Source organism: Aquila chrysaetos, chromosome 1, assembly GCF_900496995.4.
Source record: "Aquila chrysaetos chrysaetos chromosome 1, bAquChr1.4, whole genome shotgun sequence".
NCBI lineage: Eukaryota > Metazoa > Chordata > Aves > Accipitriformes > Accipitridae > Aquila > Aquila chrysaetos.
The window spans coordinates 82,366,039-82,379,567 of record NC_044004.1 but is presented as its reverse complement, the minus strand read 5'-3'; the positions used below and the strand labels follow the sequence as shown (position 1 = coordinate 82,379,567).

Sequence of the window (13,529 nt, the reverse complement as noted above, 5' to 3'; positions counted from 1 at the left end):
CACTTGCCTACAGAGAAGAATGAGGGTGGTGACAGAGGTGAGAGCGGAGCAGTTTAGTGTGAGGGTAATGCTGGCAGATACCCAGCTCCCGCCTCATCCTAATTATTGTATTTGTGAAGTAGCCTTGGGAGCTGAAAGGCATGCAGGGTTTGTTTCTGAAAAGGTGCTGTTGAGACACACACGCAAAGAGACTTGGGTTTTTTTCCTTGGTTTACATCCAAAGATTGCTAAAGAGCCTGGTAGGACCCTGGCTGGAGGTGTGGGAGTTCAAGGTGTGGTTTTTTAACCACATTGCTTATCTGAGTACATGGAGCTTTTTATAATGTGCTGCTGGATGGTTTTAAGTCCTGGTGTGAAAGGACATTTCTAAGATTCCTATTCGATGGGCTCAAGCAGTGAAATTCTCAGACGTTAATTCATAGGCACACTGCAGCGAAAGCGTGAAAACGTAAACGAAGAACAACATAACCTTCCAAGTATTATGAATTAATGGGTTTTGTTTCTTCACAACAGGTGTGCCTTGTTTGCTGCAAGGTGCTTTTTTTAGTCACTTTGGTTGCTAACAGCCTCCTTTTCCCTGTTTGCCCCCATCCAAATACTTCGTTTGACCTACTGCAGTCTGAACAGCTAGCCTCTATTTTGAGAGCTCTTAATAATGATTTGCACCGCTGTATATTTTTGTTGATGTTCTCTAACAATTACAGCTTCTGTGAAGTTAATTTGAGACCTGCTGGTGCTTCATTTTTGGCAGAGCACCACCAATGGTGCTCCAATGGGGAATAAGGAGCCCATGCCCTAGAAAATATAATCGCAGGCTAGGTACTGTAAGTCAGAGGAGGTCAGACCTACCCACACGTGATCTGCCTATTGCTGATGGGATATAGAAGCATTTCTTTTCTGAGAGGCTAGGGGGAATACACGAAAAAGACAAAAGATGTTTATTTTAGGGGACCTCTAGAGTAGATCCATCTAAGGTAGGTCTCCAAGCTATTTGCAAGGCACTGCATCTTGCCCTACTGAGGAGCAGGTAACTGAAGCATGGACCAGGGCGCGTGTTAGCCTGCCCGGGCTCTCTGAAAACACTTTTCCTGGGCTGTGAATTCTTTCCCAGAGTTTGCTAACTGTGTGCTCAGGTATCAGCTAAAACAAAAAAATCTAATGGGATTCTAGTTGTTTTGCTGAACACAGGGTGAGCACTCAGATCAGACAACAGCTTGTCACTAAACATATTTTTAAAAAGATTACCAAGCAAAAAGAGCTATCTCACAAACCTGTTCTTATTAACAAGCAGGATCGCAGCATCAAAGCCAGGTGGAAATGGTATTACAAAATGCCGGACTGGATTAATGTGGCCAGTGAAGAAACATTCAATCATTTAGTTACCGAAAAGCTGAAGAGTTCCACGTTTATAGCAAAATCACAACCTTGTGTTTAATTAGCATTCACTTAGAAACATTTTCTTTTCAAACACTGCATTTCACCTGTCATTCTTTGAAGTGTGGCTAGGCTCTCTTTTCTTTCCTTACACAATAAATCCATGGACCTTTCTGACCTTTTTAGTTTGTTTACTGCTTCAGAGTTATGCTTTGCTAGGCCTATATGCATCATGATGTGATCGAATCAATAAGGTCAGAGGAAAGTTATCATATATATTGGTAGGGTTCTCTTGACTGGCACAGGGTCTGGTTTTCTTCTTCACTGTTCTTTAAAAAAATAAAGCAACCATTGTGCTGGGAAACTGTTGATCTGACACAGTCTAAGATCATGTGGCATTTAAAAATTAACACTGTGCAAAATAAGTGTAGTACAAATTAAATGGGTGAAAGTTCCTCAGCAGACATGTCAAAACTAAGATGGGAAATCATCCTTTAATGTGATCTTTTTCACAAACATGGGTTTAGCTCTCTCTACTGTCTTTGTTGCAGATTCAGAAGAACATAGTAATGAGTTGTTTATCAGTTTTGGGGTGACACATGATTATGTGGAGTGGTAAATGAGGAGGAAGATGGTCGCTTACATGGAGCAGTCAAGATTTTGACAGATTATGCAGTTCACCACAGCCAGTTTCAAGGTGAATCTGCAGAAATCAAGAAAAGAAGTCACATTTACAGCAACTGGGCTTATAAGAAAGAACCGTGGCACAGAAGAGGTCACACAGATTTTGGGGGCCTGTCCAACAGCGCATGAGCTAACAAAGTAATTTAGAGCCAAAAAGGGCTAATATTATCCTTGAATGCCAGAGTAGTGTTACTGAAGTGTATGAAAATATTAGTGAAGTCATTACTGCATCCAGTCCTGAAATCCACATTTCAAGAAGCTTGAATAAATATTGGATAAATATTCATTTGGAAAAAAAGCCACAGGAATGATTTGAAGGTTAGAAAACCCACCAGGTGGCAAAAGACTTTGAGGGATGCTCAGGCAGACTTCAGTTTTACAAAAGTGGTTAAGAGGTGACTTGACCATGGGTGTAAGTCCCCACACGGGGGGAAGATATTTGATCTAAAAGTCTTTCTACAGGTATGTTCTAACTTAGCAAAAAAAGTGATGTGGATCTGGTGCAGTAGTTACTAAGTGTAATTTGTATACCTCATTTCTGAATGTTAAACTGCTTCTGTTCAAGCAAAGGATGGAAACCTCATAGTTCATGTTTCTGCCAACATTCATCATTAGCATTCGCATACCGTCAAGTTCAATTTTCCCCCATCTTGTAGAAAAGCATGAGGTTGGTCTGGAACCTGGGTTTGCTCATGGAGAGGTGATAGCAGTTACAGATGCGTATAAAACTAGTGGAGGTGCCATAGAGAGATACTTTTGAATGGGTAAGAAGCTGTTGTTCTATAAGTACCCTTGAAAGGTGTGTATTTTTAGAAATAAAATTAAGAGATGCGATAGAAAATGTGGATCCAATCAAACAAGTGTAGTAGACTGGACACTTTTTTTCGGTTGTTGATAGTAGTGAATTTTCCACTGTGCCGTGGAGATAAATTCTCTCAACACATGTCAAAAGTCGAGCAGAGAGAGCATGAGGATGGTGGTAAAAGACAAAATTATGGAGGGAGACTGAGATCAAGAAGGTTTAAGGTCAACAACAGTATCTCAGCAACATTGCAGGACAAGGTCAGTTCTACAGGGTGAGATCTGGGTCCAAGGGATATAGGTGAAGCATGCACAACCGTTTCTTGAAGCAGACAACCAGTGTTGAATGCATAAGAAATTCCAAAATACTCTGCTTGATCCTTTCCACTTGAAAATCTGTTTCCGTCAGTGCAGCACGGCTGACATTCAGTTAAGCCTTTTTCTGCTGTCCCCCTGCATGCAGAATGACAGAAGCCCTCAGCTTGTGACAAATTCCCTGGTCTGGGTGCCCCAGGGAGGCATGCTACAGATCTCCAAGACAATTCTGCATGCCAAGCTACCCGGTGCCCGTGACTCCGAGATAACCTACACCATCATCAAGGACCAGCCAAGACATGGTAAATACCTTTGGAGTTTTGTTGTCAAAAAACAGCTGTAGGGCATTGCTTTTCACCCCACATGTGCCGAGGTGTCCATCCGCTAAATAAAAGTGCAAGGTTCTGGTTACTTCTGGGGAAAAGGGTGTTCTTCACAGACCTATGAGAGTGTGATTCTTCCATGGTATTTTGCCCACAACAAATAGAATTTAAGGGAACATTTCCTTATAATACTGCGCTGAATAGCTGCTGCTAACCTCATCTTTTTCCAATTCAAATGGGCATGCAAAGTAATGAAGCACTATTGTCCTGCCTAGTAATCTGAACTTCTGCAACTGCGTGTCTCTAGTGGTAGTTAAATTCTGGTGGATTTACAGCCTTGTGAGAGCAGAATCTTACTCACAGCCAAAAGATAATATTCTGCACTGAATGTCTGGTTTAAGAGGAGCATAGAGTAATGTCTACCTCTAGAAACTGCTGAGCAAAAGTTTACCATAAAGATCTGGAGAACTCCCTAAATTCCATGGCATTTGATTTAATTTCTACTCATGGAAGGGGTTATTGACTCAAACAGAAATTGATGACATTTGCAGCTGTATATAATTCTTGTCTTCAAATTCCTTTTGAGAGGCTCTGATCTCATCTCTCAGAGCAACGGCTTTCACAAGCAACCCCATACGTAGGACTGCAGTTTATAGAATATCTTCTGGACCCAGGCCAAGGAGGAGTGTGGAAGGTACTGGGATTTGTGGCTCAGGTACAACCTGAGAGAAACTGGATGGGAAAGAGAAGATGTCATATGTGGAGGGAAAGGAAATATGGACACAAAAGAAAAATGTTACTTTCCCGCTCAGAATCACCATTTTCTTTACTAGAACCATGTCTTCAAATAATATATTTTGTACTTCTGTGAAATGATATCATTGCTTTTAATTTGCTGAGCTGGATAAAATTAGAGGATCCCTTTAGCAACATCAGCGCTAGTTTTTTGCCTTTTGCTGTGAGGATAGGCTGGTTTCCATAACAGCTGCCAGTACCTGGTGGAAACATAGATTATGTTATTTTTGCAATTTAGAAGAGAAGTAATTAATTTGTATTCCCCCTTTAGTTTTCTGCAGATGAAGGACTGTCTTCTCATTTTTAATAAGCATTTACATGAAAACAAGAATTTTTCCCTGAGGAGCTTGTCTCCTGCTGCCTAACCCTAACCAAAATTTATAATCCTGTTTTTGTATCACCATAATTATCTCTACTGTAATTAATTGCAATAACACAAATGGGTTTGTAGCTGCAGGTGAGGAATAAGCAAAATTTTATCTAAAATCCTATTTCACAGAAAGGGAGGAAAAAAATAAGACAGAGAAACGTAGAAAATGGGTCCTGAATCATGGAAGGCTTATCTGTCTGTTTTACTCTTTGACTAATGGAAAAGATATTCATACCTGTAGAAAATACATAATTCAATTTTTAGGTAGGAAAGAAAACCACTTTAGACTTAGCTACTACATTTCTATAGCACAAGTGTATGGACAAAGAAGGCTTCTTGCCCTTTATTTCAAGACTCTGAAACCAAACAAAAGAGATATAATTAGGGAGGGAAGATCTCTGTCCAGATCCCCTTCTTCTGCAGGGCTTGATTTGGTTCTGTACAATTGGGCACTGGAGAGCAGTTGGTCTTTCTAAGGATCTCTCTATGCTGGACCTCCTGTTTTGTCTCTAGAAACAGAACTAGTGTCTTCCCTGGCTCTCCTCCCAGCACATAAGATGCCTCAACACAGCTCTGTTACATGGAAAAAATACTCACTTCTATGTGAATAGGTATTGTTATACCCTAAGCTGCTCCATGTGACATACATTCTTAGAGGATGAAATTTGTAAAGCCAATGAGAAGTGATGCAAGTGTCACTCTTCTTAAAATGAATGAGACCACAGTGCCTGAATCCTCTAGACAGCTCTGGAAATTGCAGCTCTGTAGTCTCCATATCCATATATTTCAATAAATTGCCTGAGTGTGCACAAGTTGTACATTCACATGTGTAACCTATCAACAGGTGCTTTTCTATTTAAAAAAAAAAAATGTTTCAAATGCAATGGTAATCATAAACTATATAAGTAAACTTTACAGAGTTGTTCCTTCTGATGGCATTAAATACTAATTTATAAGAAGACACAGACATGCATCTTGCTTCAAGCAGCTATATGTTATAATTGTTTCTTCTCTTACTTTGGGAGGTATAAACAACTTGCAGGCCCTAACTCCTTTGGGTATGTGATTAGCATCTTTAGAAATCACACGAAAGATTAAGGTGGGATTGGGAATGTAATTAGGGCACAGATAAGGGAATATTAGCATAGAGTTTGATGATAAAATGGAAGTGTGATATTTCAGCTTGCTGAAGTATTTTTTTTTATTACTCCAACTGTTTGAGGGTGGTTTTGGGAAATGAACTGGGAGAGCTTATGATGGATATTTTGCATAACAGAATGATTAATGCTGTAAGGAGAGTTGAAGTGATTTATAATATATGTGGCTTCTGAATCAGTAGCCATGAGGGATACTTTCAAAGACTAGTAGAAAAGCACAATATACAACTAACAAGTTATCTAAAGAGCAGCTAAATTATATATAGTCAAGAATAGTAAAGATAGGGGATACACATAATTTTTTCACAGATTATATGTTAACTCCCAAACAAGTAAATTACATTGTAAAATAGAAAAATATGCCATCTATTTCAATACTGTAGCTCTTTATCAGGTTTTAATTTCACTTACGTGTGTGGTTGGGAAAAATGTTCACATCAATGAAATTGATGACCAAGGTTTTGATACCCTTCTCTTGATGGGCAGCACTTGACTCTTTGAGTAATTTTATTAAAGTCTGTTGAACATTAGTGACATGAAAATCCAACCTTTGCAGGCGTCTGTGAGGAAAGCTGATAACCAGTGGGACATGCCCCCATCCTGCTCTCCTCTGTCATACCTGCAATGAAGCCAGTGATGTTTCGGTCCAGCTGAGAATCTATTTCTAATACAAAAATCAGAAGTAAGCTGGATGTTACAGATATAAAAGCTACATAGTCTTTGGAGTAAGAGCTATAAACCAGGGCATACTGACTTTCTATACAGCCTATGATACAGAGGTCCTTTACTATATCTGTTCAAGAGTTCTTTTTCAGCTGAAAATTTCTGTTCAGAGAAGTCGGTTGACTTATTTTTGGCATAATAAGTCCCCAAAAGAGCGAGGAAAGAGCTGACCTTGAAAAAATTAGTATGCTGTATTCTGATACTTAAGTTGTACCCTTGTGGGGAAGGTGGATAGTCTGCTGCAATGCTTTTTAACCCTGATTGTGTCTCACTTCTCTCGTCCCCTCACAGGAGCTCCAGAAAGTGAGGTGTGTCCTTTACGTCTATTTTTCTGCTCAGTTTATCAAATGGGCACATTTCAAGGTTGAAACAGGCTGGTCAGTGGACAGAATGACATTTGAGGAGTTTAAAGTGGCAGATCCTGTTCTTTGCTTGACCATGTATTTCTTCCGTGTACTTGCATGAGTTCCTTGATCTGCCCTTTGCCAAAACAGGAGATGAAATTTCCCTATGTCAGTGGGATGTGGCAAGGTCCATTACTGGTTTTTAGGAGCTCTACTGCTATTTCTGTCAGTCACACTAGATGGAAAAAAACTAAGACTGGGTGGACATTTGTCCCGGATGCTCATTAGTTGGTGAAAAGGCACCTGTTCCTCCTTGTTTTCTCACAAGTTGTGTCCTGGCTGTTCATCTTTGCTTTTCCCAGGTGAAGTGGTGCTTCTGGTCCCAATGCCAGCAGATGGCCCAGCAGACTCGTGGCAGCTTTTGCCTGATGGAAGAGCTTCATCACCTACAACCTCTTTTACCCAGCAGGACATCAATGAAGGCATTGTGTGGTACAGGCACTCTGGATCTGAAGTAGAGAGTGACTCCTTCCAATTCCAGGTACTCCTCATCAAATTCACGGTAGGGGGTCACACAGCAGTTCTGCTGGCATTTTTCTCTGAGATTACTCAGTCTGCCCTTTGCTGTGTCATGCGACCCGAAGTTTTGATAGATACACATACATGAATATATGCATGCACACACAAATACCTATGTAAGCATGTATTTGTATTTACATACAAACTTACGTGTATACAGGTGCACATTACTCGCCTGTAGATGAATATGCATGTGCTTATGTGTCAGGGTGGATGCAACCCATCGTTGTATTCACGGGAGACTCTTACTCATGCACAAGAGAGCTTTTGCTGCATGTGGATCCCCAGGTTTTAATCTGTGGCAGTGCAGCCAGCCAGCCAGCTACCCACCCACAATGTTGAGCTGCATGCAATGGCATTAACCTTCTGGATGTCAAATCACAGGCCATATAGCAGATCTGGAGAAAATTGTCTTTCAAGTAGCATCTAAGATTTAAGCTATTAAACTAATAGCTGGCCTGATTTTCTGTAGAACAATTCTCTCAGGGAGGAAGGGGTTTTGTAGAAAAGCAATGACGCTGTCCTGCTAGCTTGACGAAGCAGGAAAGCTCTCTGAGATCAAGAGTCTCCAGAGGGAATGGGCAAACAGATCTGCACTTATAATTTCCACAGGACGAAACTACCAGGCTTGTAACATCCCATCAACATGACATAGTGTGTGCAGAGACTGATTCTTGCTGTGACAGAGATCCCTTCTCCACTGGCCTTTTGCCTGTGGGGTAGGATTGTCCCTTGGGAACACGCTACTGGTGTGCTTGGGCTTGCTTTTGGGGAAGAAATAGGAACAGGAGATGTTTTTTGCCTGGCAGTCCTTAGAAGAGGTAACAGAGCGGGTAACAGAGAGGGTAACTCCCACCCGTCTTGCAACCTGCTACCTCCTTTCTGCCACCCTTCTTTGAGATGAGGCTTGTCCCAGCGGACAAGGGAGAAGTGGGGAGGTGGGTCCAGATAGCCACGCGTTTGGCTGTCCTAGTGATCCTCCAGCTGCGTGCCAAATCTGCATTAGGAGATCCTTACAGAGGTCCTTTGGCCCACACTCTCCTAAGGCATCCCTGCAATCCACACCTCTGTGACAGGACTTCCCTGCGCAAGGTGTGTTACCGCAGCTCGTATCCTGGCTGTTTTGGTGCCCTATTTGCAGTTCAGACAGGAGGTTTTACCCCTTGATACTGCATGGCAAATACATCACCCTATCATAAAACCTGTAATATTTACTCCAAGCGCAAAGTGTTCCGAGTGCCTTTTTTTTAAATTGTTTGTTTTGCAAGCTCCAAAACCAAGCAACCTTCCTACTTTCTGCAATCCCTAAGCTAATAATTTAATTTTTGCTGTAGAGTACTTCTTCTTGCAAACAGACAAAAAGGTACAAATACTCCCCAGCAGATGTAATACTAAATAAATCCCACTTCCCCATAGGTTTAACAGCCATAAAATTCCTCAGACAGGTCCTTGCTGTTTGCTTGGGAGGTTTAACAGCCTCCCATAATGCTAAGCCTACGTGAACACTTGCATGTAGTATTTGTTACATCTGGTTTACGAGTCAGAAGCTATTACTGTAGCACCGGAGAGGCAATTAAGGTAATTTCTAAAGTAATTAACATAAGTGATAATGAGGAATTTGTGAGCGTCAGTGTTGAACAAGCTAATCTTTAGCTTAATTGCTACATTCCTCTTATAGAGTATGCGTTTTGCATGAGTTAAATGTTTGGTTTTAGTATCTTGGAGCGGTAGCAATAATTGTTTGGAGAGCCCTACTGAGAAAGGAAGCCGCGATTGCCTGGGTCACATCAGGAGACCATAACACATCTGTCTGAGTCTTGAACCATGGATTGGGGCATCTCAGAAAGGGCCAACACGTTGTTTTCATCAGTATTTTGGCAATTACTATTCAGATGACAGCAACTCAGAACACGTCCAGCAAAAGGCTAAAATAATTCCATTCATTTCACCAGAGCAGGCATTTTTATGCATTTTCTTGAAATTAAGCTTGTGCTGAAGTCTATTCTTGCTCACAAAGTGCTCTATTGAATTCAAGTGCAGACTTCCATCCCTACTGAAAGATAAAGCTGTAACTGAGTCTGACAAAGAAGGGGGCTGTATTTCTTTGGGTGCTTGCCTTATCTCAGGATTGCTGTGAACATTTGCAGGCTTTTCTCTAGGGGATGGGTTTGGTCCTTTGAATTTTTACAAATTTAATATTATTAGCTTTATATGTCATTACTGCAGGTTTGCTATTATGAGTTAGATACCGTTGACTTATCTTTGGTGTTATAATGGTGTATGGAAAATTTTTATGGGTCTCTGGAACAGGACCGCAGCCTGTCTTGGAATATGTTGGGATCACAGGGAGTCACTGCCGAGGCAGTGCCATTATTAAAAGACCAGTTATTTTCACCTTGTCAGCACAACTGGTTGTCGTTTTGAGGGTGGGAGGAAGGTTCAAAAACTCATTATTTTTTCTGTTCCTGTGATGAAAAGTTGCACTAAGCCATACCGACAGTTAGAGTACAATTCAGCAAAACTATGGCAATGACTGGAGGAACCAGGAATGAATAGCAGATAGGGAATTGACACACAGATATCTTTCTAAGTAAACAATTTCTAGATTGTACAGGCAATAATGGAGAAGCTGGTTGCTATTTAAAGGCCTTAGTTCCCATCAACTACCATTCATGTATGCTTTGGGTTGGTATCTGCTGGCAATGTGTGTCTTTGCCTTCCCAGACCAGGAGGAGAGGAGAGGGAAAGTATGAAACTGGTCTAGAAATGCAGTGGTGTTCTCTGTCAGGTATCCATTCATGTGATATTTCCTTCCCAGGTGTCCAGCTCTGCTGGTCCACAAACCACCTTGGAAACCCACGTGTTCAACGTCGCTGTTCTCCCACAAACACCCAGAGCACCTCAGCTTTCCCTCGGCTCCTCTTTGCACATGGCCGTAAGTGTGAACCAACACCGCTGACTGATGGTTTCTGTATTCCCATTCTCCTTGCAGCAGCGCACAGCAACCAGAGCCTCGCATAGAGCAGTTAACCACTGAGTGTTGATTCCCGTATTTGCTATTGTCCATGCTGTTGTGCTTGATTCAAATATTGAACTAAATCTATGGAACAGGGTATATGCTCCAGATAGATAGCTGGAGTAGAAATGGAAAAAAAAAAAGGCAGGTTAGAAGAGAAAAGGGGCGGGGGGAGAATACCCATAAAACGTTGAAAACTCAGTATTAAACGTGATGAATGTATAGACTGGAAAGGAGAGGGAGAGAGATGAAAAAGTACATTTTACATCTTTTTACGGAATTCTTAGCCTTTCCTGAGAAGCCATTAGGAATGGCAAGAGTGAAAAACTGTGGGTTAGAGACACCATAATGAATACATCTTGCCAGTAATTCCACTGTAAACTTTATCAGAACTGTAGCCCACCCACACTAGAAAGTTTTCATCCGTCATTGTGACATCAGGAACACAGACTGTAATGTATGTGGAAAACATTCCGACAAGCCTGTTATATCTGTCTCCGTGGAACTGAATTACCTTTTCTTGCAGCATCAACTCTGGGAATGACCATTTTGATAAGAGTGGTCTCTCTACTGTAGTTACTTCCCTGATTGTGTTAATTGAAAAGATGACCTCGAAGTCTAAAGTTGGTTTTGTGAGCTCTCCCACTTTGGTGCATGCCCTCTCCGTGTGTCCCCATCACATATGTAGGTGAAGTCCAGCTTTCCTCTCTACTTCTGCTGTCTCCTGTTCTTTGGTTCTGTAAGGAGGGATCCCCAGTGCATGAGCTAGAGGGGAGTTTCCAGGCTCTGCACCCAGGTTACCTGTTGGGACGCACAGAGAGCCAAGACCCAAGAGGCAGGGAGTTTGATTTAGACAGAGAATCATAGAATCCTTTAGGTTGGAAAAGACCTTCAAGATCATCGAGTCCAACCATCAACCGTGCCCACTAAACCATGTTCTGAAGTGCCTTGTCTACGCGCTTTTTGAATACCTCCAGGGATGGTGACTCAACCGCTTCCCTGGGCAGCCTATTCCAATGTCTGACAACCCTTCCAGTAAAGAAATTTTTCCTAATATCCAACCTAAACCTCCCTTGCTGCATCTTAAGGCCATTTCCTCTTGTCCTATCTCCAGCCATCTGACAGAAGAGACCAGCACCCACCTCGCTACAACCTCCTTTCAGGTAGTTGTAGAGAGCGATGAGGTGTCCCCTCAGCCTCCTCTTCTCCAGACTAAAGAACCCCAGTTCCCTCAGCTGCACCTCATAAGACTGGTGCTCCAGGCCCCTCACCAACTTGGTTGCCCTTCTCTGGGCAACCTTCTCTGCCCTTCCACCACCTCAATGTCTTTCCTGTGGTGAGGGGCCCAAAACTGAACGCAGGACTTGAGGTGCAGCCTCACCAGTGCCCGAATACAGGGGAAAAGTCACCTCCCTACTCCTGCTGGCCACACTATTTCTCATGCAGGCCAGGATGCCGTTGGCCGCCTTGGCCACCTGGGCACACTGCCGGCTCATATTCAGCTGGCTGTCAACCAGCACTCCCAGGTCTTTCTCTGCTCAGCAGCTTTCCAGCCACTCTTCCCCAAGCCTGTAGCGCTGCATGGGGTTGCTGTGACCGAAGTGCAGGACCCGGCACTTGGCCTTGTTGAACTTCATACAGTTGGCCTTGGCCCATCGATCCAGCCTGTCCAGATCTCTCTGTAGAGCCTTCCTACCCTCGAGCAGATCGACCCTGCTTCCCAACTTGGTGTCGTCTGCGAACTTGCTGAGGGTGCACTCGATCTCCTTGTCCAGATCGTTAATAAAGATATTAAACAGAATCGGCCCCAATACTGAGCCCTGGGAAACACCACTTGTGACCCACCACCAACTAGATTTAACTCCATTCACCACAACCCTTTGGGCTCATCCAGCCAGCAAAGAGTACACCTGTCTAAGCCATGAGACACCAGCTTCTCAAGGAGTATGCCATGAGAGACAGTGCCTCATAGCTTTGTTGTCGTCTATGGGGCTTTCAGAGGGGGACCAGGATCATCATCCACTGAGCAGCAGTCCTGAGCTGAGTAAGACAGGGCAGGCTGTGATGAGAAGGTAGAGATGAGGACTTGCAAGGAACATGAACGCAGCTGAGGCCAACCCTTCAGGTGGGAGCTGCCTGCAGGGGGAGGGAGAGCTGGGTTTACAAACTTGGAACGTAGCATGCAGTCATCTTTGGCGTTACTTATTCCTGATGATTTATTTGGAGCACATGAGGTGCCAGCAGTACGCTCAGCATTATCAAACAGAAATCCTGTGTCCTTGTGCGCTCTCTGACAGACAAAAGCACACTGAGAGGCCCGTGCGGTGCAGGAGAGCAGATGTGGCAGACCTCCCAGCGGCAATGGGTCCCTGGGAGGAGCCTCCTACGGGGAGGCGAAGGACTTCTAAGCCAGCACAGCCTGCCATGCCTCAGACCAGGAAAGGCCAAAGGAAGCACTGGGAGAGGGATGAGTGAAAAGTCCATGACACAACAGCCCTGTCAGGGTTTAAAATAGTGGTGACCTTTCACGGGCAATAATAAAACATGCTCAGACTGCAACTTGGAGCAATAGCCAGCGATGTATCTTTCCGCTCTTGACTTTTTGTTGTTGTCATTATTGACAAAATTGATGGGAGAGATGTCTGGCTGTGCCATGCAGTGCTGGATTTTATAGCTAATTACACACCACAAAATTCAATAGTGCCATAAAATACGTTTTACTGAGGGGCGCCTCGCAACCTGCACGTCCTACCTCTGGGAGAGACAAATAGGCCTTGGAGGCAACTATGAAGCAACCATAACCTTAAATCTTTTCATCATAAAATTGCACTTCCTTGCATCAACGAGATTGAGTTCTGTTCATCCGTCTTCAAACTCCTTCAGAATTAGACTGGCTTCTCGGCTGAAGAGCAAGCACAAAATGTTAAGTCTTCCCATACCTCTAGTCTTGTCTTTGAGCATCCTGCTGAGAAAGGTCAGAGAAAGTTTGGTGACTCTTTGGCAGTATTACAGCATGTAACATCTATACTGTTTTTTCTTCAACCAAGT

General features: G+C 43.0%; 1 protein-coding gene across 1 annotated transcript in view; it reads left to right on the top strand.

Annotated features, from left to right (window-relative positions):
• The window catches only part of FRAS1 (Fraser extracellular matrix complex subunit 1), a 174,007-nt gene that overhangs the window by 120,043 nt on the left and 40,435 nt on the right, over positions 1 to 13,529 (top strand). The window contains exons 29-31 of the mRNA XM_030022887.2: positions 3,323 to 3,476; positions 7,249 to 7,427; positions 10,284 to 10,400. Coding sequence (XP_029878747.1) covers positions 3,323 to 3,476; positions 7,249 to 7,427; positions 10,284 to 10,400 — 450 coding nt within the window. The remainder of the gene's footprint in view (positions 1 to 3,322; positions 3,477 to 7,248; positions 7,428 to 10,283; positions 10,401 to 13,529) is intronic.